The 27,608-nt window shown below is 33.8% G+C and overlaps 2 protein-coding genes across 8 annotated transcripts in view; both read left to right on the top strand.

The window, feature by feature from the left end:
• Positions 1–618: 618 nt before the first annotated feature.
• Positions 619–13,347, top strand: cux2a (cut-like homeobox 2a). Its single transcript, XM_077221980.1, has 10 exons — positions 619–749; positions 3,317–3,572; positions 4,112–4,170; positions 4,245–4,312; positions 5,233–5,664; positions 7,535–7,615; positions 8,772–9,167; positions 10,211–10,390; positions 11,664–11,907; positions 12,819–13,347. Exons 2-10 carry the CDS (start codon positions 3,333–3,335, stop codon positions 13,027–13,029), a joined length of 1,911 nt encoding a protein of 636 aa, XP_077078095.1. The 5' UTR covers positions 619–749; positions 3,317–3,332; the 3' UTR covers positions 13,030–13,347.
• A 565-nt stretch (positions 13,348–13,912) lies between these two features.
• Positions 13,913–27,608, top strand: part of LOC143731315 (phosphatidylinositol-3,5-bisphosphate 3-phosphatase MTMR3) — a 33,606-nt gene continuing 19,910 nt past the window's right edge. For 5 of the 7 annotated variants that reach the window (XR_013200739.1, XM_077222159.1, XM_077222164.1 and 2 more), the window contains exons 1-9: positions 13,919–14,067; positions 15,200–15,323; positions 16,257–16,305; positions 16,382–16,438; positions 17,637–17,753; positions 19,770–19,852; positions 22,017–22,183; positions 23,902–23,995; positions 24,087–24,200. Coding sequence is in view for 6 of the 7 variants with exons in the window: in XM_077222159.1 (XP_077078274.1) it covers positions 16,303–16,305; positions 16,382–16,438; positions 17,637–17,753; positions 19,770–19,852; positions 22,017–22,183; positions 23,902–23,995; positions 24,087–24,200 (635 nt within the window). In the remaining variant the exon portion in view is untranslated. Of the gene's footprint in view, positions 14,068–15,199; positions 15,324–16,253; positions 16,306–16,381; positions 16,439–17,636; positions 17,754–19,769; positions 19,853–22,016; positions 22,184–23,901; positions 23,996–24,086; positions 24,201–27,608 lie in introns of all 7 variants that reach the window. The other 2 variants (XM_077222173.1, XM_077222204.1) reach the window with 2 other exon arrangements.

The raw sequence follows: 27,608 nt of genomic DNA on the forward strand, positions 1-27,608 counted from the left end.
AGCATGAGTGTTATGAATTCAGCTATAGATTCAGAGTCAATTAATAAACGAATAAAGTCAAGTGCAATGTAAAATGTAATATTTATTGACATAATAAATACACGGGTGATACTCGAAAAATTAGAATATCGTGCAAAAGTTATGATTTTGATGATTATGGCTTACAGCTTATGAAAACCCCAAATTCAAAATCTCAGAAAATTTGATTATTACATGAAATCAATTAAAAAAAAGGATTTTAAATACAGAAATGTCGGCCCTCTGAAAAGTATAATCATGGATATGTATATAGTTATAAATACTAAATATATTAGTTTCACCTTTTAATTTGAATTACTGAAATACATGAACTGTTGCACGATATTCTCATTTTTCGAGTTTCACCAGTATATTCAATTCTATGTGCTGAAATTATAGTGGAATATTTGCAGTTGTATAAACGCATCATATGCATGATAATCTACAGGAGCCTGAAGGTCATCTCGGATCTAGAGTGATTGATTGATTGATTGATTGATTGATTGACTGATCTAGGCTCCGCCCCCTGCCAGCTGATCTATTGATGAATTGATTGAGCTCTTTGTTTGCAGGTATTGATTGTTTGGATGAATGTGTGTATCGGTCACTGGGTGTGTGTGTGTGTCTCTCTCCTGGAGTCTCTGATGTGATGTTAGTTTGGAGAAGCTCGTCGTTCACACACATCATGGAAATACACTGAGATCAAGAGAAGCTTCACACGAACACATACGGTATGTGTGTTTCACTTCTTCCTCAGGTCAGATGTTAGCAGAGCTCGAGTGTCTGTAGCGTCAGGATCTGGTTGATAAATAACATGGACTTTGCTTTAGAAATACTGTGTGTGTGTGTGTGTGTATAGATGCTGTATATGGTCACAGTTTTTCATCTTTTGTGCAGTTTCTGACATGTTTTAAAGTACAAATATTGTTATTGTTTGATTTGTCTGTCACGATGATCATGTTCTCCAGCATTTTTTTTTTTAGATGAGCATCTTGAGTTTTAGTGGAAGAAGAGAATGTGTAAAAAAAACACACACACTTATACATGCATTTGATTACATGCACATTTTTAGTTTATAATAAAAAAAATTGTCAATTCAGGGATGCGATATATTTATATTTAGTCAGAATCTGATCACACTGTTCAATGTAAACGGAAATGTTTATGATTTCTGTCAAATATATATACAAAGACAAAAAATGAACACTTTTTTTGTCTTTGTATGTATATTTGACTGAAATCATAAACATTTCCGTTTCTCAACAGTCTCATATTTCCATACTGAAGTAAATCACGGTTTGTTTGACTTTTTTTTTCAGTGTCTCGTGAGTTTTGAGCTCGTTCTTCATATTTGCTCTTATAAAGACTTTGGCTATTGTCAAATCTGAGGCATATTTACATATTTTAAAGACTATATAAATGTCAATATAATAAATTACTAAATATGAATGTAAATATACAAAATATGTTTAGAAATATATACAAAACATGTTACTAAAATATGAATATGCAAAATGTATTTCTAAACATAAATGTAAATTTACTAAAATGTAAATATACCAAATCTGACTAAATGTAAATAATAAGTAAACTAAATATAATACAAAAATATCTAAAATCTGACTAAATGTAAATAATAAATATACTAAATATAATACTAAATATACCAAATATATTACTAAATATAAATATAACAAATATTCTAAATATAAATGTAACTATCCTAAATATATTGCTAAATATAAATATACCAAATATATTACTAAATATAAATGCAAATATACTAAATTCAAATTACATATACCAAATATAAATATTCTAAATATAATAAAAAATATTAATGTATCTTAAATGTATTACTAAATATAAATATACCAAATATTCTAAATGTACTACTAAATATAAATATAAGTATCCTAAATATATTGCTAAATATAAATATTCTAAATATAAATGTAAGTATTTTAAATAGCCTATATTACTAAATATAAATATACCAAATATATAAAGTATACTAAATATATGAATACAAAAATATATACTAAATATATTATTTAATTTAAATATAAATGTTCTAAATAGATTATTAATAAAATATACACAATATTACTAAATATAAATTTTCTAAATATATTACTATAAATGTAAATATACCAAATATATTACTAAATATAAGTATACTAAATATATTACCAAATGTAAATATACCAGATATATTACTGAATATAAATGTAAATATACCAGATATATTACTGAATATAAATTTAAATATTCCAGATATATTACTGAATATAAATGTAAATATTCCAGATATATTACTGAATATAAATGTAAATATACCAGATATATTACTGAATATAAATGTAAATATACCAGATATATTACTGAATATAAATGTAAATATACCAGATATATTACTGAATATAAATGTAAATATACCAGATATATAACTGAATATAAATGTAAATATTCCAGATATATTACTGAATATAAATGTAAATATTCCAGATATATTACTGAATATAAATGTAAATATACCAGATATATTACTGAATATAAATGTAAATATTCCAGATATATTACTGAATATAAATGTAAATATACCAGATATATTACTGAATATAAATGTAAATATACCAGATATATTACTGAATATAAATGTAAATATACCAGATATATTACTGAATATAAATGTAAATATACCAGATATATTACTGAATATAAATGTAAATATTCCAGATATATTACTGAATATAAATGTAAATATTCCAGATATATTACTGAATATAAATGTAAATATACCAGATATATTACTGAATATAAATGTAAATATTCCAGATATATTACTGAATATAAATGTAAATATACCAGATATATTACTGAATATAAATGTAAATATTCCAGATATATTACTGAATATAAATGTAAATATTCCAGATATATTACTGAATATAAATGTAAATATACCAGATATATTACTGAATATAAATGTAAATATACCAGATATATTACTGAATATAAATGTAAATATACCAGATATATTACTGAATATAAATGTAAATATTCCAGATATATTACTGAATATAAATGTAAATATTCCAGATATATTACTGAATATAAATGTAAATATACCAGATATATTACTGAATATAAATGTAAATATTCCAGATATATTACTGAATATAAATGTAAATATACCAGATATATTACTGAATATAAATGTATTTATGTAAAGCGTTAGTTCTTCTGTTTTATTAACTGACTGAAGATGATAATGAAGCCTCTCGCTCATTTTCAGCTCTGATGGTCTGGATATGATGATGAAGATGAAGATGTTTGCCAGTAGAGACATTCGTGACCTTCATCATCTGGAAGAGGAAGTACAGAGACTTCAGGAAGTCCAGGAGAGATCGGCCAATCACATCGCTCTGCTTCAGGAAGTCCAGGAGAGATCGGCCAATCACATCGCTCTGCTTCAGGAAGTCCAGGAGAGATCGGCCAATCACATCGCTCTGCTTCAACAGCAGCTGGCCAATAAATCACAGGATATCGAGGTAGAAATCAGCTCATTATGAACAGTGTTGTGGACCAATTTACCAATTAAAAACCAATTGTTTACCAATTAAAAACAAAACAAAATCTATATGCATTTTTGCTTATGGTTTAACTGAATCATCGAAGGTCAGAAGTACTTTGGTCGATAAAGTGAGATTAAATGCATAAAAATTTATGTTTTATTTAACATATTCAGTTATTGGCGGGTTGCATAGTATTCTGATTCTGCATTTCATTTTATTCATTTTGAGGAATATTGAATCTTTTTTACACACACACACACACACACGCACACACACACACACACGCACACACACACGCACACACACACACACACACACACACACACACGGTAACTTGCGTTAATTATTTGAAAAAGTAACTCAGATATTTTGTTGTAAATTTAAAAAGTAATGCGTTACTTTACTAGTTACTTGAAAAAGTAATCTGATTACATAACTGAAGTTACTTGTAATGAGTTACACATACATGATTATTGAAGTAACTCGCTGTAACGAGTGTGTGTTGTTCATGTCAGAGACTTCAGGCCCAGTTACAGTCACAACAGGATTATGAGAAGATCAAAACGGAGCTCAGGTAATGCACTCATATTCTCTGCTGATATAATCATCAATAATGCGGTATTAAAGTGGCTTTATTCTCACGTTCAGGACTCTGCGCGCGCTCACACACACTGCAGGAGATGTGTTTCCCCCCTCATCAGACTCGGCTGATATTGGTGACTGTTTCATACGCTTTCATTATGGAGAAGAGTATGATTGATTGTTTTTATTTAAAAATGTTTTTTTAATTTAAATTTATTTAAAATAAAATATTTCAGCTTTTTAGTTGAAATTTTATTTACTCATTTATTTTTTCAAATTAAATATTTCAGATTTTATTTTGATTTTTTTTAAATATTTAAAATAATTTTACATTTTTAGTGTTTTACTTTGTTTATTTGAGCTATTTCTTTTAAATATTTAAATAATATTTGTATTATTATTTATTTAAATGTTTTAGATTAAGTATATTTCAGATTTGTTTGCAAGTTTTATTTTGATTGTTTTAATTTTTAAAATATTTTCTCTAATTTTAATTTATTTTAAATAAAATAATGTCAGCTTTTCAGTGTTTTATTTTAATCTTTTTCATCTAAAAATATATTTCTGCTTTTTTGTAAGCAATTTACTTAGTTTTTATTTAAATTATTTATTTAAATAAAAATATTTATTTATTATTTTATCAACTATATTTTAACTGAATATACAGCCTCATGTAAAGTAAAATCTAATGCAAGCCGGATTTAAAAAACCTTCATTTGCTTTACAAAAACATAAAGTGTTTAGAAAAGTCACAGTATATTCAGTTAATACCTTGGGCATCTTTCATCAATATTTCAGCTTTTTAATCGTTTCAATTCTGCTTTTTAGTACGTGTTTTTTTTTTTATGGTTTTTATCTAAAAATATTTATTTGTGTAGGCTACTTTTTAATTTATTTTCTCAATTCACAATTTATTGTAATGTGGCCAATTTTAACTGAATATAAAGTCTACATAAAATCTAACCGGATTAAAAATCCTTCATTTGCTTTATAAAAACATAGTAAAGTGACAGTGAATTCTGTTAATACCTCGTGAATCTTTGCTCGTTGTCAGATCCTGCGATAAAAACCCCGGAGTTTCATCACTTCTTTGGAAAAGAGGAGCCGTTGAGTGAATCCTGTCCTGATATATCTAAACTTGCAGTGGGATCTTCATCTTCATCATCAGTGTTTATTAAAGACGAGAACAGCTGTGAGTCTGACGGGGTGCTGTGTGAGGATGATGAAGATGATGAAGAGGAGTTAGACACGGCCACAGTCACTCGTCGGGTCCGAGAGACTCTTCAGAAGCACAGCATCGGCCAGCGAGTGTTCGGGCACTTCGTGCTGGGACTCTCTCAGGGAACCGTGAGTGATATTCTGTCCCGACCCAAACCCTGGAGCAAACTGACCCAGCGAGGACGAGAGCCGTTCCTGCGGATGAAGACGTTCCTGTCGGACCAGAACAGCGTCCGAACACTCACGGGCGTCCAGGAGAGACTGAGAGGTGAGACGCACATCTGAACATCTTGTTTTCGAAAAGAATGAAAAATAGGGCAAGCTAAATTAAAGAAGGGGGGGGTTGATTATGATTTCACTTCTCTAACTTTAGTTAGTGTGTAATGTTGCTGTTTGAGCAGAAACAACATCTGCAAAGTTAACGACTCAAAGTTCAGAGCAAAGGGAGATATTCGCTTATACAGAAATCTCTTTTTAAGAACTACAACAAACGGCTGACAGGAACTACACGAGCTTCTTCACGGGTTAGTGACATCGCAAACCCTAAAATTTACATAAACCCCGCCCCCGGAACACGATTTATAGATTATCATGACGGAATATGCTAATCACTGACTGTAAGATTTAAATCCACATCAGATTCATAAATCCATCAACTAACCGTTCAGAAATGTCCTGTTGCTTCTACATGTCGTCACTTCTTCTTGAGTCTTGTAGCTCCGCCCCCTGTGCCGGGAGCAGCAGCTCATTTGCATTTAAAGGGACAAATAAATAATATTTATTTATTATTATTATTATTATTATACCAGTTTTCCAAACATCTAACCACCAAATTACCTTATAAGCAAATGTATTAATTTCTTTATAAAGGTTTATGCTTACAACAAGAAAAACAACTATTTGTAAACAGGAATATAGGCCTAATTTATCTATTTTTCTGACTTTGCTAAAAAAAACAAGATCTGTTAATGAATATTAATATCTAATGTCATTTTGCTTCAAAAGTATCTTGTTTTAAGGATGTTTAGGATGTTTTTGCATCCATTGATGCTCAATATAAAATCTGCATCACACAAGGAATTTTCCTTGGTACTGAGGCTTCCAGTGCACATATACAAGTAATAGTAATACAAATAGTAATACAAATTCTACAAATAAAATTATAAAAAATATGAAAATACTATAAGGACGTTTAGGATGTTTTTGCATCCATTTCTGCCACTAAATAAATAAATAATAATAATTGCGACTTTTTATCTCACAATTCTGACTTTTTTTCTCACAATTGCAAGTTTACATCTCGCAATTCTCACTTTATTTCTCAGAATTGCGAGATATAAAGTCAGTATTGCGTGTTATAAAGTCAGTATTGCGTGTTATAAAGTCAGAATTGCGAGATGTAAAGTCAGAATTGCGAGATATAAAGTCCGAATTGCGAGATGTAAAGTCCGAATTGCGAGATGTAAAGTCCGAATTGCGAGATATAAAGTCCGAATTGCTAGATGTAAAGTCCGAATTGCGAGATGTAAAGTCCGAATTGCTAGATGTAAAGTCCGAATTGCGAGATGTAAAGTCTGAATTGCGAGATATAAAGTCAGAATTGCGAGATGTAAAGTCCGAATTGCTAGATGTAAAGTCCGAATTGCGAGATATAAAGTCCGAATTGCTAGATGTAAAGTCCGAATTGCGAGATGTAAAGTCCGAATTGCTAGATGTAAAGTCTGAATTGCGAGATGTAAAGTCTGAATTGCGAGATATAAAGTCAGAATTGCGAGATGTAAAGTCCGAATTGCGAGATATAAAGTCCGAATTGCTAGATGTAAAGTCCGAATTGCGAGATATAAAGTCCGAATTGCTAGATGTAAAGTCCGAATTGCGAGATGTAAAGTCCGAATTGCGAGATGTAAAGTCTGAATTGCGAGATATAAAGTCAGAATTGCGAGATATAGAGTCAGAATTGTGTGATATAAAGTCAGAATTTTGTGATATAAAGTCACAATTGTGAGATAAAAATCCTTATCTGACACAGAAAGTTTCTTTCAAAAGGCGATTTACTCTATTTTGATCTCTACCGTAGACGTCAGTGTTTCTATTGAGTGCCGTTCATGATCCTGACTGTCTCTGTCTCATTACTGAAGGCATCGTCCCGTGGGTTCGTCCTCCAGAGATGAGCTCAGATCAGGTGATCAGGAACATTCTGGATCAGAACCGTTCGCAGCGTGAGTTCAAGCTCAGCATATGCTACTTTAAAACCATTTATTATTCTTTGTAAAGTTATATGGCTTATCATAAATCAACTTAAATAGTACATTCATATATTTTAATATATAATTGTTTAAACATGTTTATTATATGTTTAGTGGATTTGTTTTTTATTTAATTTTTTTTAAATAAACATGAAATGACTTCTTAAACAATCATTTAAGTCAATATTTGTGTCTAATTTGAGCAAATTCAGAGAATTAAAAATTTGAGGTTGTTAATATCAACAAAATCTTTAACAGAGACATTAATGTATCGGTTTTAGCTATTTTAGTACATTAAATTTAGCTGAGTAAAATTGAGAAATGTTGCCTTGGCCACAAGCTGAAATAAAAATATATATTTTATTTTAAGTTTCAACTTTTACTTTTTCATTTTTTATTTTTTGGAGCTGAAACAAATGTTACCTTGGCAAGTATAAAATAAATAACTTTAAGTTGAAGTATAAAAACGAAGAAAAAAAAAAGAATTTTAGAAATATTAAAAATAATGTAAAATAAAAATAAACATCAAGTGATATAGCTAGCTGCCACAGCAACATTTCTAATTTTAGTTTAAGTACTAAAATAACTAAATTATTTTAAAAAAATGTATATAGCCTACATCAAAAATAAAAATTTTATTTTTCGTTTTTTTCTTCTTCTAATTTTTCGTTTAATTAAGTCATAAAATAACTAAAAATTAAAGTAATTAAAAAAAAATCTCAATTTATTTACTAAATTTTTATTACATTTTATTTAAAGTTTGACTTGGCTACTTACTAAAATAAATAGCCTACGTCAAAACAAATATGTAAAAATAAAACAAATTCAGTGAAATCTAAATTTGATGTGTTAATGCCAACAAAATATTAAGATTAGCTGATATTGATTAACTCTTTCCCTGCCTTTGGAGATTTCTGGCAGTCCAGTTTTCACTGTTTTACTGTAGGGGGCGCTATTGCTTTTCTGTGAAAAAGTGTTGATAAAAAAGAATGCATGAACTTAAAGCGTGAAAAACTTAGTGCAACTTTGCAGATTTTTAACCTACGTTTTATTTTATTTTTTTTAATTCTCCGTGTTCCCTGGACCGGGAAATATTTAACCCAGCATGTGTGTGTTCATGGTGTTTCAGTGATGGATGTAGACCGCAGGTCTCAGCGTGGATCAGAGGACGTGATCAGAAACATCCTTCATCAGGCCAAACACGAGATGCACGACACGAGCGAGACGCCCGAAGAGGTGCATTATGGGAAACTGAATCCCAGTGTTCAGTCGCCTGCTGATTTTGTCCAAAGCATCATCCGAAAGGTCAAATGTGAGATGGATGAAGACACTCACCCTTCAGTTTCTCCAGCTCCTCTGTCCATCATCACACACTCGTTCCCGACGGACCCGGAGCCGAGGACACAGGTGTGTGTCCAGCAGGTGTGTGTGGGAAGCTGTGAGGATGAGATCCTTGAGTCGCTGGATCTGGACACCGTCAGCATCACACAGAGAGTCAAAGAAGCGCTCGTGGTCAACAACATCGGTGAGACGGCAATAATTGTATTCCTTAAAACTCATCTTTGATCAGGAAAATTACATATTTCAATGTTTGTTCCTTGAAAAAAATGTCTTCATGCCTTAAAATACCTTGAATGTAGCTCGACACCCTCGCCTCATTTAGTATGCACGGTTCTATGAATATGCAAATGAGCCCCGCCTCCACTCACTCACTAACTCAGAGATCCACTCGTTGACGATCACACGTTGATCTGATTGGTTACAAGGTAGTTTGTGACGTCAGAAACACCAGCGATTTCAAACCGTGTTTTTGAGACTGTCTTTGGTTCACTGCAGTTTTAAGCAGAAAATACTCAGCAATGCTGTCGACTTATGAATTTACACATGGTTTGTGTTAGAGCACATTAAAAACATTAAAAACTTGATTTTCACCACGAAAGGACTTTAAGGGAATGTTCTCTGAATGTTCTGAAACAAGTTACATTTAAAAAAACAACGTTCTCCGTTCGCTGAGAAACCAGAGTCAGATGTTATAAGTCTTGTTATTGTGTACTAAAACTATTAAAAATTGAGGTCGGTACATAAAATAAATAATATGAAATGAAAAACATATTAAAATAATATATAGTTTTTATTTTTATATTTTCCTTTTTATTATTTTTTTATTAATTATATATTTTTTATATATGCCTATATTTTTTTATTCATTTTTATTTCAGTTTTAGTTACTAATGTACATGAGAAAATTTATATATATATATATATATGGATAGATAGATATAGATATGTGTGTGTGTTTTACTACTTTGATCTCAAGACTTGATCTCTCTTCAAAAACAGAAACTGCAAAACTGTAATTTAAGAGAAATAAAGGCAATTCCAAATGATATTTTGCACTAAATATTTGTTTAAAATTATAATATGCTTTCTCTTAATTGATAAAATATTATATTTTTTTGAAGAAAATTTAAAAAAAACATCATTATTGGACAATGTAGCACAACTTGTACATTTACAATCTGATTTTTTAATATATACTTCTACTTTCTGACGGTGTTGGTTTGTTAGGTCAGCGTGTGTTTGGCGAAGAGGTTCTGGGTTTGACTCAAAGCTCGGTGTCTGAACTGCTGTCTCATCCCAAACCCTGGACTAAACTCAGTCTGAAAGGAAAGGAGAACTTCATTCGGATGCATCGGTGGCTCCAAGACCCGCACAGTGTCCAGAGACTGACCAAGCCTGACCAGAGAGGTAAACATTAGTGATCACGATATATCGCCCACCATATATGTTCATTTTTAATGTCATCGTTATCGGCCTGATAATAAAATTTGTCTGATATATTAAAGCCGATAAATAATGTATTATTTCCTTCAGCTGAGACACTTCAGATGCGCACTGTTCAACATGATGGTTTTGAATTGCTTGAAATATGATTGAAATCACTTCAAAAAAGTAAAACACAGTTCAGTGCAACATGTGCAGCGCAAATCTGTCATATCGGCTACATAAAATTATCATGAGAACAATATAATTGTGTGTTTGGGACATGGATTTTTATGGTGAGACATTTGTTTTTGTAATCAGGCTCTCAAAAATTATATAAAAATTAGGATTTAGATTTATCAGCCGATATATCGGTTATCGGCTTTCAAATATAAAGAATTATCGGTTATCGGCCAAATTTTTTATATTGGTGCATCTCTAGTAAATAATAAATATATGTTTGGTAGAAGGATATTATTCAATGCATATCTTCAACATCGTACATGTGAAACTTTTCATTTCGTTCTTGTTTGTGTTCACGCATACAGATGAGGTCATTAAAATTACACTGTTATGATATTTGGATTATAAAGTATATTTGAGACTATAGAATATATAGAGATGATTCTATAATTGCAGGTACATTTGCTGTCATTATGTTGTTATTATTTGTTACTCATTGTCATGGATCACCAGATACTACAGGCCATAACAATATAATATTTTCTGTAAAAAGTATCTTTTATAGCGGAAAATCATGATTTCTTGTCCGAATTACTGTATTTTTTTCCCCATCATGTATCATTGCGTAGTCAAAATATTTTGTTTTACTTTACTTTTGGCAATATTTCATTCATTTTTTTATTACAAAAGCCCTAAATAGTAATGTTCCTAATTCTACAACATTAAATTGTTTAAAAATAACTTTTATCTTTTTAGATTTATCGGCCAATATATCGGTTATTCAAGAATTATCGGTTATCGGTATCGGCCAACATTTTTATATCGTTGCATGCCTAGTAAATACATGTTTGGTATGAAGGGATATTATTCAATGCATATCTACAGCAACATGTGCATGTGAACATTTTCATTTCGTTCTTCTTGTTTGTGTTCACGTATACAGATGAGGTCAGTAAAATGACACTGTTATGGTATGAAGGGATATTATTCAATGCATATCTACCGCAATATGTGCATGTGAACGTTTTAATTCCGTTCTTCATCTGAATAAGTGTTTGCTTATAAATGTGTGCAGCTCGCCTCAAACGTGATTCCCAGCGGCCGCCCGACGCACCAGGACACGGGTTCTGTCTCTCTGACGGTTTGGGAGCGTTTGAGGCGATTAAAAGGCCTCGTGTGGTTCTGAGCGCTCACGAGAAGGACTCGCTACGAGCGGCGTATCAGCTGGAGCCGTACCCGTCTCAATACACCATCGAGAGACTGGCGTCACAGTTAGCTCTTCAAACTAGCACTGTCAGTAACTGGTTCTACAACTACAGGTAGGTAACCAGTGTTGTGTGGAACTCATTACAAGTCACTTGAGTTATGTAATCAGATTACTTTTTCAAGTAACTTGTAAAGTAACGGATTACTTTTTCAATTTACAACAAAATATCTAAGTTACTTTTTCAAATAAGTAACGCTAGTTACTTTTTCACATTTATTGACTGACAGTTCCGTGTTGAGAGAAATAAAGTGAGGAGGTGTTGTGTGTGTGTGTGTGTGTGTGTGTGTAAACATGATTATTGTAGTTCTAGACTAAATGTGAACATGCATTTGCTTGTCTTGCACGAAAAGATTCAGTATTCCTCAAAATTAATAAAAACAGTAAAATGCAAAGTCAGAATTTTGGTGAGAAAAAGTAGCGCACATGTAATGTAACGCATTACTTTTAATAAAGAGTAACGAAATAACAGTAATAGCAATTAGTTACTTTTTTGGGGAGTAACGCAAAATTGTAATGCATTACTTTTAAAAGTAATTGTTGCAAACGGCCTCAGCTCTGGATATAAAACAGTTCAATCTTGTTTCCAAATGGAGGCTTAAGGAAAAAATCTATATGATACAAGAGGCTAGATATAGAATTGAGAAACTGTTGTTATTAGCGACACCGGTGGCCGTGAAGTGAACTGCAGGAGCAGTTTTTCGTTCTTCGATTAGGAGTAAAAATAAAAGTTGGAAATATGTTTAGCAGCGATTTACTGTTAATGAACATCCTGACGCCATATAAAGATGTTGATTTAGATTTATCGGCCAATATATCGGTTATCGGTATCAGCCAAAATCCATAAAAAAAGGTGATTAATAAACAAAAATTCTTACATATAGCCTTTTTAAACCTGCACGAAATTTTCTCTACAAAGTCAAAGAACTAAATGTAATAGACTCTGTGCTTTTTCTCTGTTAACAGGTCCAGAATTAGGCGAGATGGTTTAACCAAACCAGTACAAACCAGAACAGTTCAAAGTCCAGCCAGTTCAAGTCCGGTTTCAAGCGGTTCACTCTCAATCAAGCAAGAAGCCTGTGATCCTGAGATGGAGGAGGACACACACCAACACACTTGTGTTTCTGTCGCAGTACTGTCCGGCACTAAAGCTGAAGATCTGGACGAGCTCGTATAATGAAGATCTGACCCGTCGAACGATGCAGGATTGTTGAAGAATCATCTCAAGAACAAAACTAGATCTGATTTATAAATGTGACCCATCTCTGATCCGACGTGATTTCAGTATGTTTATCTTTTTTATTTCATTCATAAAGAAAAAGTGAATCCTGATTGGACAAATGTCTGTTTTTTTATTATTATGGCTGCGCTGAATAATTGTTTATTTGATAAATACTCATGCAGTTTTGTCTGATAAATACTCAGTCACTTTGCCGGTTTGAAGACTAAATGGTAAAGAATGTGAAAGTGAATAAAAGTCCCTTTTGGTGACTGAAATAATCTGATTCTTATTTTTACTTTCATCTGTATTTATTTTGTTCCAATTGTGATGCTGATAAAAGCCTTTAAATTAATAATGTAAATATTTATATCTATATGATAAACAATGTCTTTTTATTCAAAGAATTTCCAAAAATGAATTGCACTAAAGACATAAATGTTGGGATTTACAAATAAATGAAAATCAGCACAATACTATTTATTTTTTATGACGCACCTTTTTAAGGTAATCTCTCGGTTAGAGGAGTCCACACATTGAGTTTCTGTAATTTGCATTTAATAAATAATAAATAAATGTATTACTTTTAAATAACTGAATAAATCTTTTATTAATAATAATTTATAATTTATTTCAATTTAAACACATCCTAATAACTCTGCTACACTATTGTATTTTGTATATTTAATTAAATTATTTAAATAAATTTACTAAATTAATACATATGTATCATTTATTAGTAGTTGCTATTAATATTAACAATTCTTTCTTAACAAATACATTTAATTAAATAAAATGTAAATTATATACGAATGACGTTGTGATTGCGTCACGACGTCGTGGCCTCACGTGACTTGCAGCTCAGCTGAGACGAACGTCATGGCGGTGTAGAGCGGATTACACTCAATGTTTACATTCTGTTTATCGTCTCTTTTCTGGTTTTTCTCCGGTTTAACCGCAAAAATGCGCATCTTCTGCGACTAACTTGCAAAGCAGGTGAGTTTTTGGCGATTGTAGGGTTTGCAGATTGACCGGTTTCGGTGCCGGGATGACGGTTCCGCCCTCCACAAAAACAACAACAAACAAAAACGACAACAACAACTACAACAACAGCAGCACACTCTCTAATTGAGATATAACGACAGACATATATATTTAACACTAAGTAACATGCACACAGGAGCTGTTTAATCAGTTGTACTGGTCGAGCTGTCAGTTTAATGATTGTCAAACTAGCATATCTAGTGCACATATCTACACTGTATACTGGTAAACTACACTTTCAGGCATCATCGACTTGTTCAGAGTCTTAGTTGACATCTCACTGCTGTCTATATAGGCTGCTCACTAGGTTTGATCTGCACTAGAATCAACAGCTGGCATGTATACTGTTGCAAAACACATAATAAAGAAGTGTATGTATATGCTTTTATCTGACCTACCTTTGCAAATTGATTTTTTGATTTGGCATTTGAGATTAGACACTCCTGCAATAGTGCCAGTCTCACTAAACCACTAATGCAGGGTTGAAAAGCATGATAACATATCTGTCATAATGGCTTACAGATATTCCCGGTTAGTATAACAGCATAACAAGCCTTTTTGTTTGCATAACCTTTCTTTGATCGGTGTTCATTTCCATCTAATAGCATTGGATCAGTGAGTTTAACTGTAACGCTGCCCTTCAAGAGCTCGTGATGCAAAACCGGTTTCCTTTTTAATACACCCTCCTGTTTATTATTGGTTGGACTATGTATTTTGATCTGGTTATATAAGGTCACATAGCTATTACTCCTGGCACTCATTAATAAGCTGTTATATTTATTTATTTAATCTATTATATTCTATTTGAGAATAATGGATGATGTTTTGAAGCTTCCTCATTACTGTGGTTCAGGTCGGTATCTATGCACTTTATTCTGCTTCCTTTTCCTTTGTTTTTTTCTCTCACAAATAGTATGTGAGAGAGTATGCAATGCCTTGAGAAAAAAATAACTAGTTTGCTACAATAACAAAAACCGATTATTGTTGCACCTTATATCATTGTGTAAATATGTTGCACTATGTATATCATAGTGTAATTTGCATTTTCCAAGTTTGTGTATATATGTGTTATGATCTCTTGCAGCCTTTCTTTCTTTCTTTGAGCGTCTGCTCCACACGCAGAGATCCAGATCCAGATCCAGATTCAGATCCAGAACCAGATTCAGATCCAGATCCAGATCCAGATCCAGAACCAGATTCAGATCCAGGTCTGTAGTCCTTCACTGTAACCTCACGTGTCAGAAATGCATTGCCTGGAATGTGTGCATGTTAGTGCATGTGTGTGTGTGTGTGTGTGTGTGTGTGGTATAGAGTAAGATTTGCGGATGAGTTAGAGGAGTAGTTCACTTCATAATTCTGAACACTCTCCTCCACGTCATCCAAGATGTTCACGTCTTTCTTTCTTCAGTGGAAAAGAAATGAAGGGTTTTAAAGAAAACACTCCAGGATTTTCTCCATATAGTGACTTCAATGGAGTCCGAATGTGAGTTTCAGCGCAGCTTCAAAGTCTCGACACGATCCAGCCGAGGAATAAGAGTCTGATCTAGACAAACCAGCGCACAATTATAACAAAATGAGCATTTATATACTTTTAACCACTAATGCTTTCATTCAGTTTTATTTCACATTTAAATCCTTTTCTGAACATAAGAAATATTGCCGTTATTAAAGGAGAACTCCGGTCAATTTTAACATTGAGCTCATTTTTTTGTTGTAAATTTGGAGTGCTGTCAGTACAGAGAACAACGACAAAAATCGGTGTCGCCTACACCGTGTTATCCTCTTTTAAAAAATAAAAAAAATATCATTTCTTATTGTTTTTGAGGTTAATATTTACACTAGTGTGTCTATAGGGTAAATCCATACGATCTATAGGTTCAGTCTCATCTAATGCGGTCCCTGTATTGATCCGCTTTAAAAACCATCAGCATGATTAAGTAACAGCCAAACGACTCATTGATTATGAAATGTTTAATTGATTATGTCGTTGTTTGTGAAGTGGAGGGAGGGATATCTTTAGGGATGGCCCTTTTTTTTTAATTGCATCCATTACTGTGTTTATATATATTACAGTACTGTGCTTTTATTGACGGCTGAAATGAGAACTATTTAATAAGTGCAGATGATCTACCGTCTCTCAGGTCGTCTGTGGCCTGCGGATCGGTTTTACCCAGCAGTCCCGGGGCCATGGTGAGACCTCTAACCCTCATTTACATCTCTCAGATCACTGATGACTCTGTTCATATACGATGCTTGTGTTGTGAAGGTTGAAGAGGCGCAGCAGAGTCCGGCCCACGAGCGCCCCGTACCAGAGGACCGACAGGTATCACAGCGCTTCGGGAACAACACTATCTGTCCCACTTCTCTCCTTTAGTTCTGAGAGTCACAGAATCTTTTGATTGTTCATTTGAGAAGTTCATATGCAGAAAACGAGGACAGAATCCATTAGTGATGTGCAACAAATAATCGCATCCAAAATAAAAGTTTGTGTTCACATAATATATTTGTGTGTGAACTGTGTATAATTATTTTGTATATATAAATACACACACATGCATGTATATATTTAAGAAAAATTGGTTATTTATGCATCAAATATTGATATTTATATAAATTATATATATACAGTATATACATAGAAATATTTCTTAAATGTATACATGTACGTGTGTGTATTTGTATATATATATACACACAAAATAATTATACACAATACACACATATTGTGTAAACAAACTTTTATTTTGGATGCGATTAATGGTTTCACACAGTCTACGAATATTAATGTGCAAAAAGGCTGCTATTGAAATATTAAGTTCGCATAATGTTCAGTTTGACATTGACAGAAATATGTAACTGTTGTACATTAGAATTTATGTCTAGTGATATATTAATAATACACAATATTGATACATGTTTTTTTTTTTTAAATATAACAGTATCCAAATTTGTTTTAATTCTCTATTGTGCAGCAGCACTTTGTTTGGGAAAAAAATTAATTATTCAAATTTCATATGATACATTTTTTAAAGACTCATTAATCTTGTTGTTAATACGTTTTATGCATTCATTTGATTACCAGCTTTTTTGATTATAAATTTGTATTACAAGCATATAAATATACACAAGCATGCATGTACAATCATATATATATATATATATATACACATTTATTTAATTAAAAATAGAAAAGAAACAGCAATATTGTGAAATATTATTACAATTTAAAATAACTGTTTTCTGTTTGAATATATTTTAAACTGTAATTTATTATTGTGATCAAAGCTGAATTATCAGCATCATTACTCACATTGTCACATGATCCTTCCGAAATCAGTATAATATGATGATTTGATGATCAAGAAATGATGATTATTATCAATGTTGAAAAAAGTTGTGTAAAGTTTTTTCAGGATTCTTTGATGAATAGAAGGTTTAAAAGAACAGCATTTATCTGAAATAGAAAGTTTTTGTAATATATATATATATTAGGGCCCTAGTAATGGTATATGTAATGGCAGGTCGTGTTCCCGCTGCTGCACGGCGAGTGTGTGGAACATGTCGGGAGGGCAGAGGAATCTGTCATTGCCTTAACCAGTTACCGCCTTCACATCAAGCTCCAGGAGAACGCCATCAGTGTAAGTGTTTCTCTCATACACAACGACACCTGAACATCTGTGCCGAGATCTCAGACCTCAGACTCTAGTGATGTGCAGAAGATACGTGCGTGAACGACAATATCTCAATCAAAAGATTTCAATTTGTCTCTGTATGGCAGATGCAACAATATCAATCACAGCTCACAGCCAATCAGAAGAGTGTGTGGGCGGAGTCTATCTCTGCACTGATTTTATTTAACGAAATTAAAGGTGCAGTAAGCAATTTCTGAGAAATCAAATATCATTGTTGATATTTGAAATCAACCAAAACAAAAACCCCTCCCTTCAAATGCACGAACACGCAATGCAAAAGTGGACGTCCCTTTATCGTAGCTGGAGCAAAGCAAAATAATGCTTAGTGAAAAATAAAGCGAAGATGATGAATATACGAACGAAAACATACAGTACACAAGAGTGTCTACAAGCAAGAGCTGGTTGTTAGTCGCAAGCAGCTCCAGACAAACAACGACACTCAAAACTGTCCTGTTACTACAGCTAACATTATAAAAACAGTATCTTGATTCTGTGAAACATCAAAACCAATGTTACTCACATATGGAGCAGAAACAAGGCGTCTGATTTCAGGCCTTCCTGCTCAGGTCTCTCCAGCACTGGAAGGCTTTACTAATATTAACACGGGTCCTAAAACTCTTGCCTGATCATAACCCTTCTCATATTCCTTTTTTGTAATGTCTCTCAGCCATCTCTCTTTTTACAGTCTTTCTTCAAATCTCCCTCTTGCTCACTCTCTCTCCTCCCCATCATGAGTGGACACGCCCCCTACTGCTGATTGGCTCACTCACTCTCTACTCCCCATCATGAGTGGATACATCCCCTACTGCTGATTGGCTCACTCACTCTCTCCTTACCCATCATGAGTGGACACGCCCCCTACTGCTGATTGGCTCACTCACTCTCTCCTTCCCCATCATGAGTGGACACGCCCCCTACTGCTGATTTGCTCACTCTCTCCTCCCCTATTATGAGTGGACATGCCCCCTACTGCTGATTGGCTCACTCTCTCCTTCCCCATCATGAGTGGACACGCCCCCTACTGCTGATTGGTTCACTCTCTCTCCTCCCCCATCATGAGTGGACACGCCCCCTACTGCTGATTGGCTCACTCTCTCCTCCCCCATCATGAGTGGCCACACCCCCTACTGCTGATTGGTTCACTCTCTCTCCTCCCCCATCATGAGTAGACACGCCCCTACTGCTGATTGGCTCACTCTCTCCTCCCCCATCATGAGTGGACACGCCCCCTACTGCTGATTGGTTCACTCTCTCTCCTCCCCCATCATGAGTGGCCACACCCCCTACTGCTTATTGGTTCACTCTCTCTCCTCCCCCATCATGAGTAGACACGCCCCTACTGCTGATTGGCTCACTCTCTCCTCCCCCATCATGAGTGGACACGCCCCCTACTGCTAATTGGCTCACTCTCTCCCCTCCCCCATCATGAGTGGACACACCCCCTACTGCTGATTGGTTCACTCTCTCTCCTCCCCCATCATGAGTGGACACACGCCCTACTGCTGATTGGTTCACTCTCTCCTCCCCCATCATGAGTGGACACGCCCCCTACTGCTGATTGGTTCACTCTCTCCTCCCCCATCATGAGTGGATACATCCCCTACTGCTGATTGGCTCACTCACTCTCTCCTTACCCATCATGAGTGGACACGCCCCCTACTGCTGATTGGCTCACTCTCTCCTCCCCTATTATGAGTGGACACGCCCCCTACTGCTAATTGGCTCACTCTCTCCTCCCCATCATGTCATCCACTGTCACTGTCAACAGCGTTTATCAGAAATCGCTTACTGCACCTTTAACAAACATTTAAGGATTATTCAATATATACATACTCAGTGACTGATACAATCTTTGTCATGGAGTACACTTGTTTGGATCGCACTCTGAAACAACATGTGTTACACTCGAAGCCTAAAAGACACAATTGTGATGTTTTTGTTGTCTTTCTGTAAACACATCAGGTCCCACTGCAGCTGATTGAAAGTGTGGAGTGTCGGGATCTGACACAACTGCACCTCACCTGCAAAGACTGCAAGGTTATCAGGTACGTTTGTGTAACAGCGCTGCACATTATATGTGCACAATATCCTCAGTGGTGGCATTGTGAGGTAGACAGTAACTTTTTTTTCTTTGGAATTATGTGCACTGATGAATCGAGCAAAATAATGCGTTAGAAAGCAAAAGCGCGTCCCAGTACACATACTTATGCACTATTCTATGCCGTTTTGTATTATAAATAGTTGAGTAGTGTGAAAATTCTGAAATGGAAAAAATCCACTTTAAAAAAACCTGCAAGATGCACTTAATTAACTGAAAAAACGAAGTGTGAAATGTTGGACATTTTATGCACTCGACTTTTGCAGCTTTATTTATATAGTGGAGGGGGAGGGGCATCAGACACCGATGATGAACAACATCAGGGGTGATTCTAGGATTTCAATATTATGGGGGCTCAGCCCCCAATGAGGGTATGATTTAAATATATATATATTTAATATATTGTTTGTATATTAGCTTAGGCATGAACAATACAGAAGGTACTACCTATCAAGTCAATCCTTGAATATTGAATTAATTTTTAATAATTTTAAATAACCAGCTAATATTCATTAAGTATATAGACAAACTTTATATTACTTAGTGTAATTGTCTAGATTGGCAATATGTGCGTGAAATATATTTTTCAACACTATATATATATATATTTTTTATCTCTGCATTTGTGCAGTAAAAATTGCTTTAAAGAAGATCTACATTGAACATTTTCACTAGGGAGATAACATGGAAAATGTGCCATGATTTAGTGGAGTATTTCTGTCACCTGGGGCTATACAATCCCACTTTTAACATTAACATGACATAAAAATTACCAATATAACCAGTAGATGGCTGCAGAGGACCACCCATTTGCCATTTCCACTCCCTTTTATAGATTTATTACAAAATGATAATGAATATTATAAAATCTTAGCATTTTTATTGCACTGAAGTATGAAGTATAGCAAGATTAGCAAAAGTCAAAAAGTCTCATACCATTTTAAAATGTTAAAATTAAAATAAATAAATAAAATAATAAGCCTAGATTTTACTAGAAGTACTCCCGCATCATATTATGAAAACGGCAAACGACTTGCAAATGAGAACAATAGATGCAGTTAAACTAACAATAGGACAACAATATGCAAGTGCTGTGACCCTTCCCAGTTTAATCTAACTGCATGTATTTTTTTTAAATAGGCTCTATGCACGATCGCTTCCGCGTTTTGTCTCAGCCCGCCCAGTTACATCCGGTGCTGCGTCAGAAGCCGGGTTTGCCTTAGGTGGAGATAATGGCAAATTACACTCGCTGTTTACAAAAACTTCCTGCGGTTAACGTGAATGATGTTAACAACACTGTGAGGCAGTTAGCTGTCACACATAAGAGTAAGAAAGAGAAGGGCTTTAAATTATATATTTCGACCTACATCGACAACTTTGAGGGTGAGTATTCTCTCATATCGTGCGAAATCCGACTAGCGAATCAGTTTCTAAAATCGTTGTCTCCGTTTCTGAGAAAATGAATTTTATTAAAGTTGTGCCGCTATACACTTCGCGCTATGCGGAAGTAAAGACGCTGGCTGAGATCCTACCGGAAATACGTCAGCAGCGTTCGTGCATAGAGCGTATTTGATAAATATAGAATAGAAGATAAAGTGTTAGTATTAATGGATCAAGTGTTGCCGAAAAAATGTTGGAGGATCTGTTGACAGAAATGCAATATCATATACATAACTATGTTTTCAGTGGTGTATAAAGACATTACTTAATGAACCGTTATATAAATTTATTACCTTAGAATGAGCCGTTTCGGTCTACACAAACCCGCATCATCGAGATGTTTCTACGGTGGCCCTGAACGGACAAACACGTTTCGTCACTATGTTGTTCTTCGTGTAAAGAAGCTGCGAATAAAACACTGACACAATGATGAACAAGTGACAATAATATTCACAATAACATATAGTTTTACTTAATAATTAAGTAAACCTAATTTCTTAATTTATCTTTGTAAAGAAGCATTGTTTAACTGGCTACTCCCTGCTGTCTCAGATGATGACATCACTTCCTGTTGGCCACCGTAACTTCTGTTGGGTGCAGTTCACATCCTCACCACTAGATGCTGCTAAAAATTACACACTGCACCTTTAAATGTAACCTGTTGTGTTCAGGTGTAAGTTCCAGTCGACGGAGCAGTGTCAGGATTGGCTGAGGAGGATTAGCGCAGTTGTGCGGCCGCCGGCGCGGTTACAGGAGCTCTTCGCCTTCGCCTTCCTCTCGTGCAGCGCGAGTGTGTCCGCTGAGGACAGAGAGTTGCATGATGGGATCTGCCGTGCAGGTACACACACATTTCAAGGCGGTTTTTACAGGTTTTTACTGACTAATAATTGCCGACTAATTGAAATGAGTTTAAGCTAAAGCACTAAAATTACTATGGAATGCCAAAGCTGTCGAAATAGTAAATAAATAAACACATAAATAAATACACAAAGAAATGTTAAATAAACAAATAAATAATGTCCCCTCATTATCATACGGAGAAAGAAATCTAGAAATAAATGCATATATAAATAAATAAACTTGGAAATAAATTAATGTGGAAATAAATGTGGAAAAAATACAATGATACATAAGGAAATAAAAGTATAAATGCACATTTATTTATTTTTAAATTTGTCTTTGTATATTTATTTATTTCTTATTTTGGCAGTCCATAAATTACAAACTGGAAATAATTAAAAACTAAAACCAAAACTGAGTGCAATCAATCAATCAATCAATAAACCTAAGACGTCATCTTTAAAAAAAAAAGAAAATATATAAATTAACAAATATATAAATTAATGACAAAACATGTCAAATTAAAATGAAAACTAAAACGTATATAAATAACAGGTAATTTAAAATGTATCAATTTTAAATCAGATCAATTCTGTGTCATGCATTGGAAATAAGGATAAAATGCACTGTAATTCTGTTTATCAACACAATCTTTTGCAATGTAGGTGTTTATGAAGCAACTTATAATAACGGAGCAAAAAAGACGTCTGTCTGGCTGGATGCAAGATAAACACAAACAAACAAACAATTTCCATTTCTGTAAATCAGGAAATGTTTCATGTTAAACCTTAATCACAGACACACCTGTTTTTGCTTATGGTTTAACTGAATCATCGAAGGTCAGAAGGACTTTGGTCGATAAAGTGAGATTAAATGCATAAAAATGTATGTTTTATTTAAAATATTTAGTTATTGGAGGTTTGCATTGTATTCTGATTCTGCATTTCACTGATTTGATTCCTTTTGAGGAATATTGAATCTTTTTTTTGTGCAAGTGAGATGAGTAAATGCACGCTCATATTTAGTCTTTAACTACAATAACCATCATGTTTTCACACACACACACACACACACACACACACACACACACACACACACACACACACACACACACACACACACACACACACACACACAACGCGTGTCAACATGAGGACAGGAGAGCTGTCAGTCAATAAATGTGAAAAAGTAACTTGTGTTACTAATTTGAAAAAGTAAGATAATTTGTTGTAAATTTTAAAAGTAATGGTTACTTAATATGTGGATGAATCAAATTGCTATTTTCCTTCCCTTAGAAAAGCTAACTTGTGACTTACGCCGGAGGTCTAATGATTTCTGGCGTATTTGGTCCCCTCTCTGGAATTTTCTTGAAAATGACTGTTGAATGTGTTTAATTCTTCACTCTTGCTGTTTTTTTTTCTTTTTTTTTTTTTCTACCCTTCACTCGATCCTTTAACTACCAGTTGATGGATGATTGTATGTGCTGCCATGAGACACCTGTACCACGGTTCTGATACTGTAAAACTATAAAAAAAAAAAAGAAAAGCAAAAAAAAAAAAGAAAAAAGTAATGGTTACTTTACTAGTTACTTGAAAAAGTAATCTGATTACGTAACTCAAGCTACTTGTAATGAGTTACACACAACACTGGAAATGCTTCATGTTGTAAAAGCTGAGTTTTTAAGCACAGACACACCTGATGTGTGTGTGTTTGCAGGAGGACATCAGCAAAGGTTTAAGCGCGAGCTGGAGAGGATGGGCTTCGACACACACACTGCCTGGAGAATCTCCAACATCAACACACACTACAGGTGACGCACCTGAAACACACCAACCGCTCGCTCGCACATGCTGCTTCATCACTAGACGTGTGCGTGTGTGTGTGTGTGTGTGATCTCTCAGGGTTTGTGCCAGTTACCCAGAGCAGATCATCGTTCCCGCTGCGGTCTCGGACCAGGAGCTGGAGAGCGTGGCAGCGTTTAGATCCTGGAAGAGGATCCCGGCTGTCGTTTACAGGTGTTTCTCGGCTTGCATTTTGTGAAAGGACTGTTCTGGGATCAGTTCAGGTTAAGCTGGGTTGACCATAGGGTTGGGTATCGTTTCAATTTTACGATTCTGCTTATCGATTCCTAATTTAGATTCCAATAAGGTAAAAAAAAGCTTTACATATCATTCACATTTAGTCTTTTTGCAAAACATTTAATTGTAGCTGAATATCATGAACACAAATCAACACTTACACAAGAAACGTTTGCCTGTGGTTTAAAAATACCATAGAAAAACAACTAGCCGAACAAATATAGATGTCAAGCATTATTAAAGACAATAAACACTCGGTAATTAAAAAAAGAACAAATAAATAATTAGCAATCGCAAAAAATATATACAACTGAACAAAGATACGATTGAAATAAACAGTGTTTTAAGGTTTTCAGGTACAGAATCTAATCAAATGTAAAATTTATATGTAAAATTAAATGTAAAAATAACACTTTATAAATAAAATATACATTACAAATATAGTTACAAAAGTAATTCAGTGAATTTTCTCTGTCTTTTGTAGTTTGATTAGTGTTATTATAGAGACGGCAGCAGGAATATTAGTGCTGTCACTTTAAGAGCTGTGCTTGAATGGTTTAAAGTCATATCGAAATGCTCGCGAAGGAATCAATAAGAGGAGTCAAAATTTTAGTATCCGATTCCTGCCCTCACGTATTCGATTCCAGAATTGGAATCGTTTCCCAACCCTAGTTGACTATGAAAATAATTGGTTTTATCACTTCTTTAGAAAAAACAACTCTTTTCATGACCGAAAAGGAAGTTGCATAACTACCCATAAAGCACTGTTTACATCCTGTTACATTGAGTAAGCAGAAGTTGTTTAGATGTCGACACTTTACAGGTCAGAGAGCACACAATTTTTATACACAAGAATTAAAGGGGTCATGAATTGAGAAATCGATCTTTTTGGCATTTAAGAGGTAATTGTACTATAAAAATGTCCTGTAAGTTTCAGAACTCAAAACTTCCTCGTTAGTCCAAAAACAGCTTTTATTGAAACCAAGCTCAGAAAACGACTCATTTTGGATTTTGTCACATTATTACGTCAAAACTCCGCCTCTGCAGAAGAAGGTCGACGCCCACTTCTACATCATCACCTCTTTAGCCCCGCCCACTGATTCACACACATCATTTAGCAGTAAATACAAGAGCGACGCAAACACAGGATTATTACAGCAACAAAACCAGGATTACAAGACTTTATTTTAAACAGTTCCAGTTAGATCGCTTCATTTTTACTGCGGATTCGTTTTAAACATGACAGTTTAATAGCTGATGCAGTGACGACAACACTGGACCCGACAGTAACGGAGCAACACACACTTGTGAGAGTAACCGTGTTTTTACCATGTGACTAATCACCTATAAGAACGACAGCGTGACAAACGAATCATTCATAATTCTGTTCAAAACACCGCAAATGATCATTTGTCAACTATAACTTCAAGTGCTTAAACTTTATTTGGCACAAGATTTATAAAGCACACGTAATACGCATAAATGTTTCACATTGTTGGTAAATATAACAAGATATTTTTCAACATCGAAATCTAATAACGGGGACATAGAAAGTTATTTTAATATGCAAAACTGAGTGTTTGAAAGAGAGGGTCAAAAACAGGATAGAAAACAGCTTATTTCTAAATTAGGAGATTTTTGATGCTAAAACATTATGTGGAACTCTTATAAAAGTCTTATAGAGAACATTATAAAAGAAAAGAAAAATGCATTTCATGACCCTTTTAATGTAAGTGTTTTAACAAAGATATGAGCTTTACATTCCTGCTTTTAAACTTTTATAGGGACCAATGAAATCTGTTTGATTTTTTTCCCCAAATTCTGTTTTTCCATTTTAAATTTTCTGGATTTTGTTTTAATGGTTACATTAAATTCTAGTAATAAATGTTTTAAAAAAAAAATTAAATTAGCTAATAAACTGAAACCCTGAAACTTGTACAATTTAACAACAATTAATTAAATTCCATGTTTACCATTTTAATTTCCCATTTCATTAATAATCAATACAATTCTATTTTATTGGTTTACTTAAATTTTCATAATTATAAAGCATGTTTAATCAATTAAATTTATAAAACGTAAACAAATTTTTTTTTTTTTACAATATTAGGGCCCTTTGAAATGTTTTATTTTTTCAGAAATTTTGTGTTGTCTGTTATCATGTTTCTGGATCATTGATTTAATACAAATTCATGATTAAAAACAGTGGTAATCAAATAAATGCATAAAAATCAATCATAAGGCCCTACTTTCAGACTTCTGTTGTACATCACTGTAACCAGGCTTTTCCTTTTATAAATGTAGATGTTGAAATCACTAGTATCTGTAACTTCTGTCTAGAGTTATGCTACAATTTTCTGCCATAATCATTTGTTAACAAACAAGAATTCATTACTTCATTGACCACATTGTTTCTGCCTTAAATTATTACATTGTTTAAATGCATTTTTTGCATATACATGTTTAGTTAACTGTTATTTGTATATGTACATTTCTAAAATGCATAACTTAGACAGTTACCTCTGATTACAGATCTCTCTAAATTGTAATGTAGACTCATGCATTTTCTGTAAAGCTGCTTTAACCCTCTGGGGTCCTTCGGTCCAAATGGACCCGACGGATTTAAATATTTATTTTTTTTAAATCATAGCTTCATCGGAATGGTCTGAAATTTGGTGACTTTTTTGGTACTTGGTATATGAACATCCAAAAAAATTGGGGACAGGATTTGAATAATCTAAGTGGTTGTAAAAAAAATTGTCACACTCAGGACCTTCGGGTCCAAATGGACCCGGATAGGAAATGAATGGCAAATTGGCAAAAATGTGAAAATACCGAGTTTTTTTGTGCGTACAATCTACAAATCAGTCACGATCCAGAAAAAAGCACACAACAGTGAAGGGGTGAGTCTATAAAACATCAAGAGTGTAAAACAGACACATCCACACACACACACACACACACACACACACACACACACACACACACACACACACACACACACACACACACACACACACACTTTTATACATAAACAAACCAATAAATTCAGATTACCTATGTGTTTTGCATTTTTAAAATGCTCAGTTTGTTCACCAGATGGCATCCATCTCATTTCAAAAATTGCTTTCATGAGATCTAGGCTTGACTCTAAAATGAAATACAGCTTTAAAAATATATATATATATATATTTTTTTTTTATAATTTTCTTTTATATTCAATGGGGGAAAAACTGGGGGGAAATGGGTCATATTTATTGCATAAATATTAATTATAAATCATAAAATTCTCAAAACACCAAAAAAGAAAAGAAAAAATATTATAAAAAACAAGTAAAAAAAAAA

Source organism: Siphateles boraxobius, unplaced genomic scaffold (genome assembly GCF_051911475.1).
Source record: "Siphateles boraxobius isolate OS27281-9 unplaced genomic scaffold, OSU_SipBor_1 120, whole genome shotgun sequence".
In the NCBI taxonomy this organism is placed as follows: domain Eukaryota; kingdom Metazoa; phylum Chordata; class Actinopteri; order Cypriniformes; family Leuciscidae; genus Siphateles; species Siphateles boraxobius.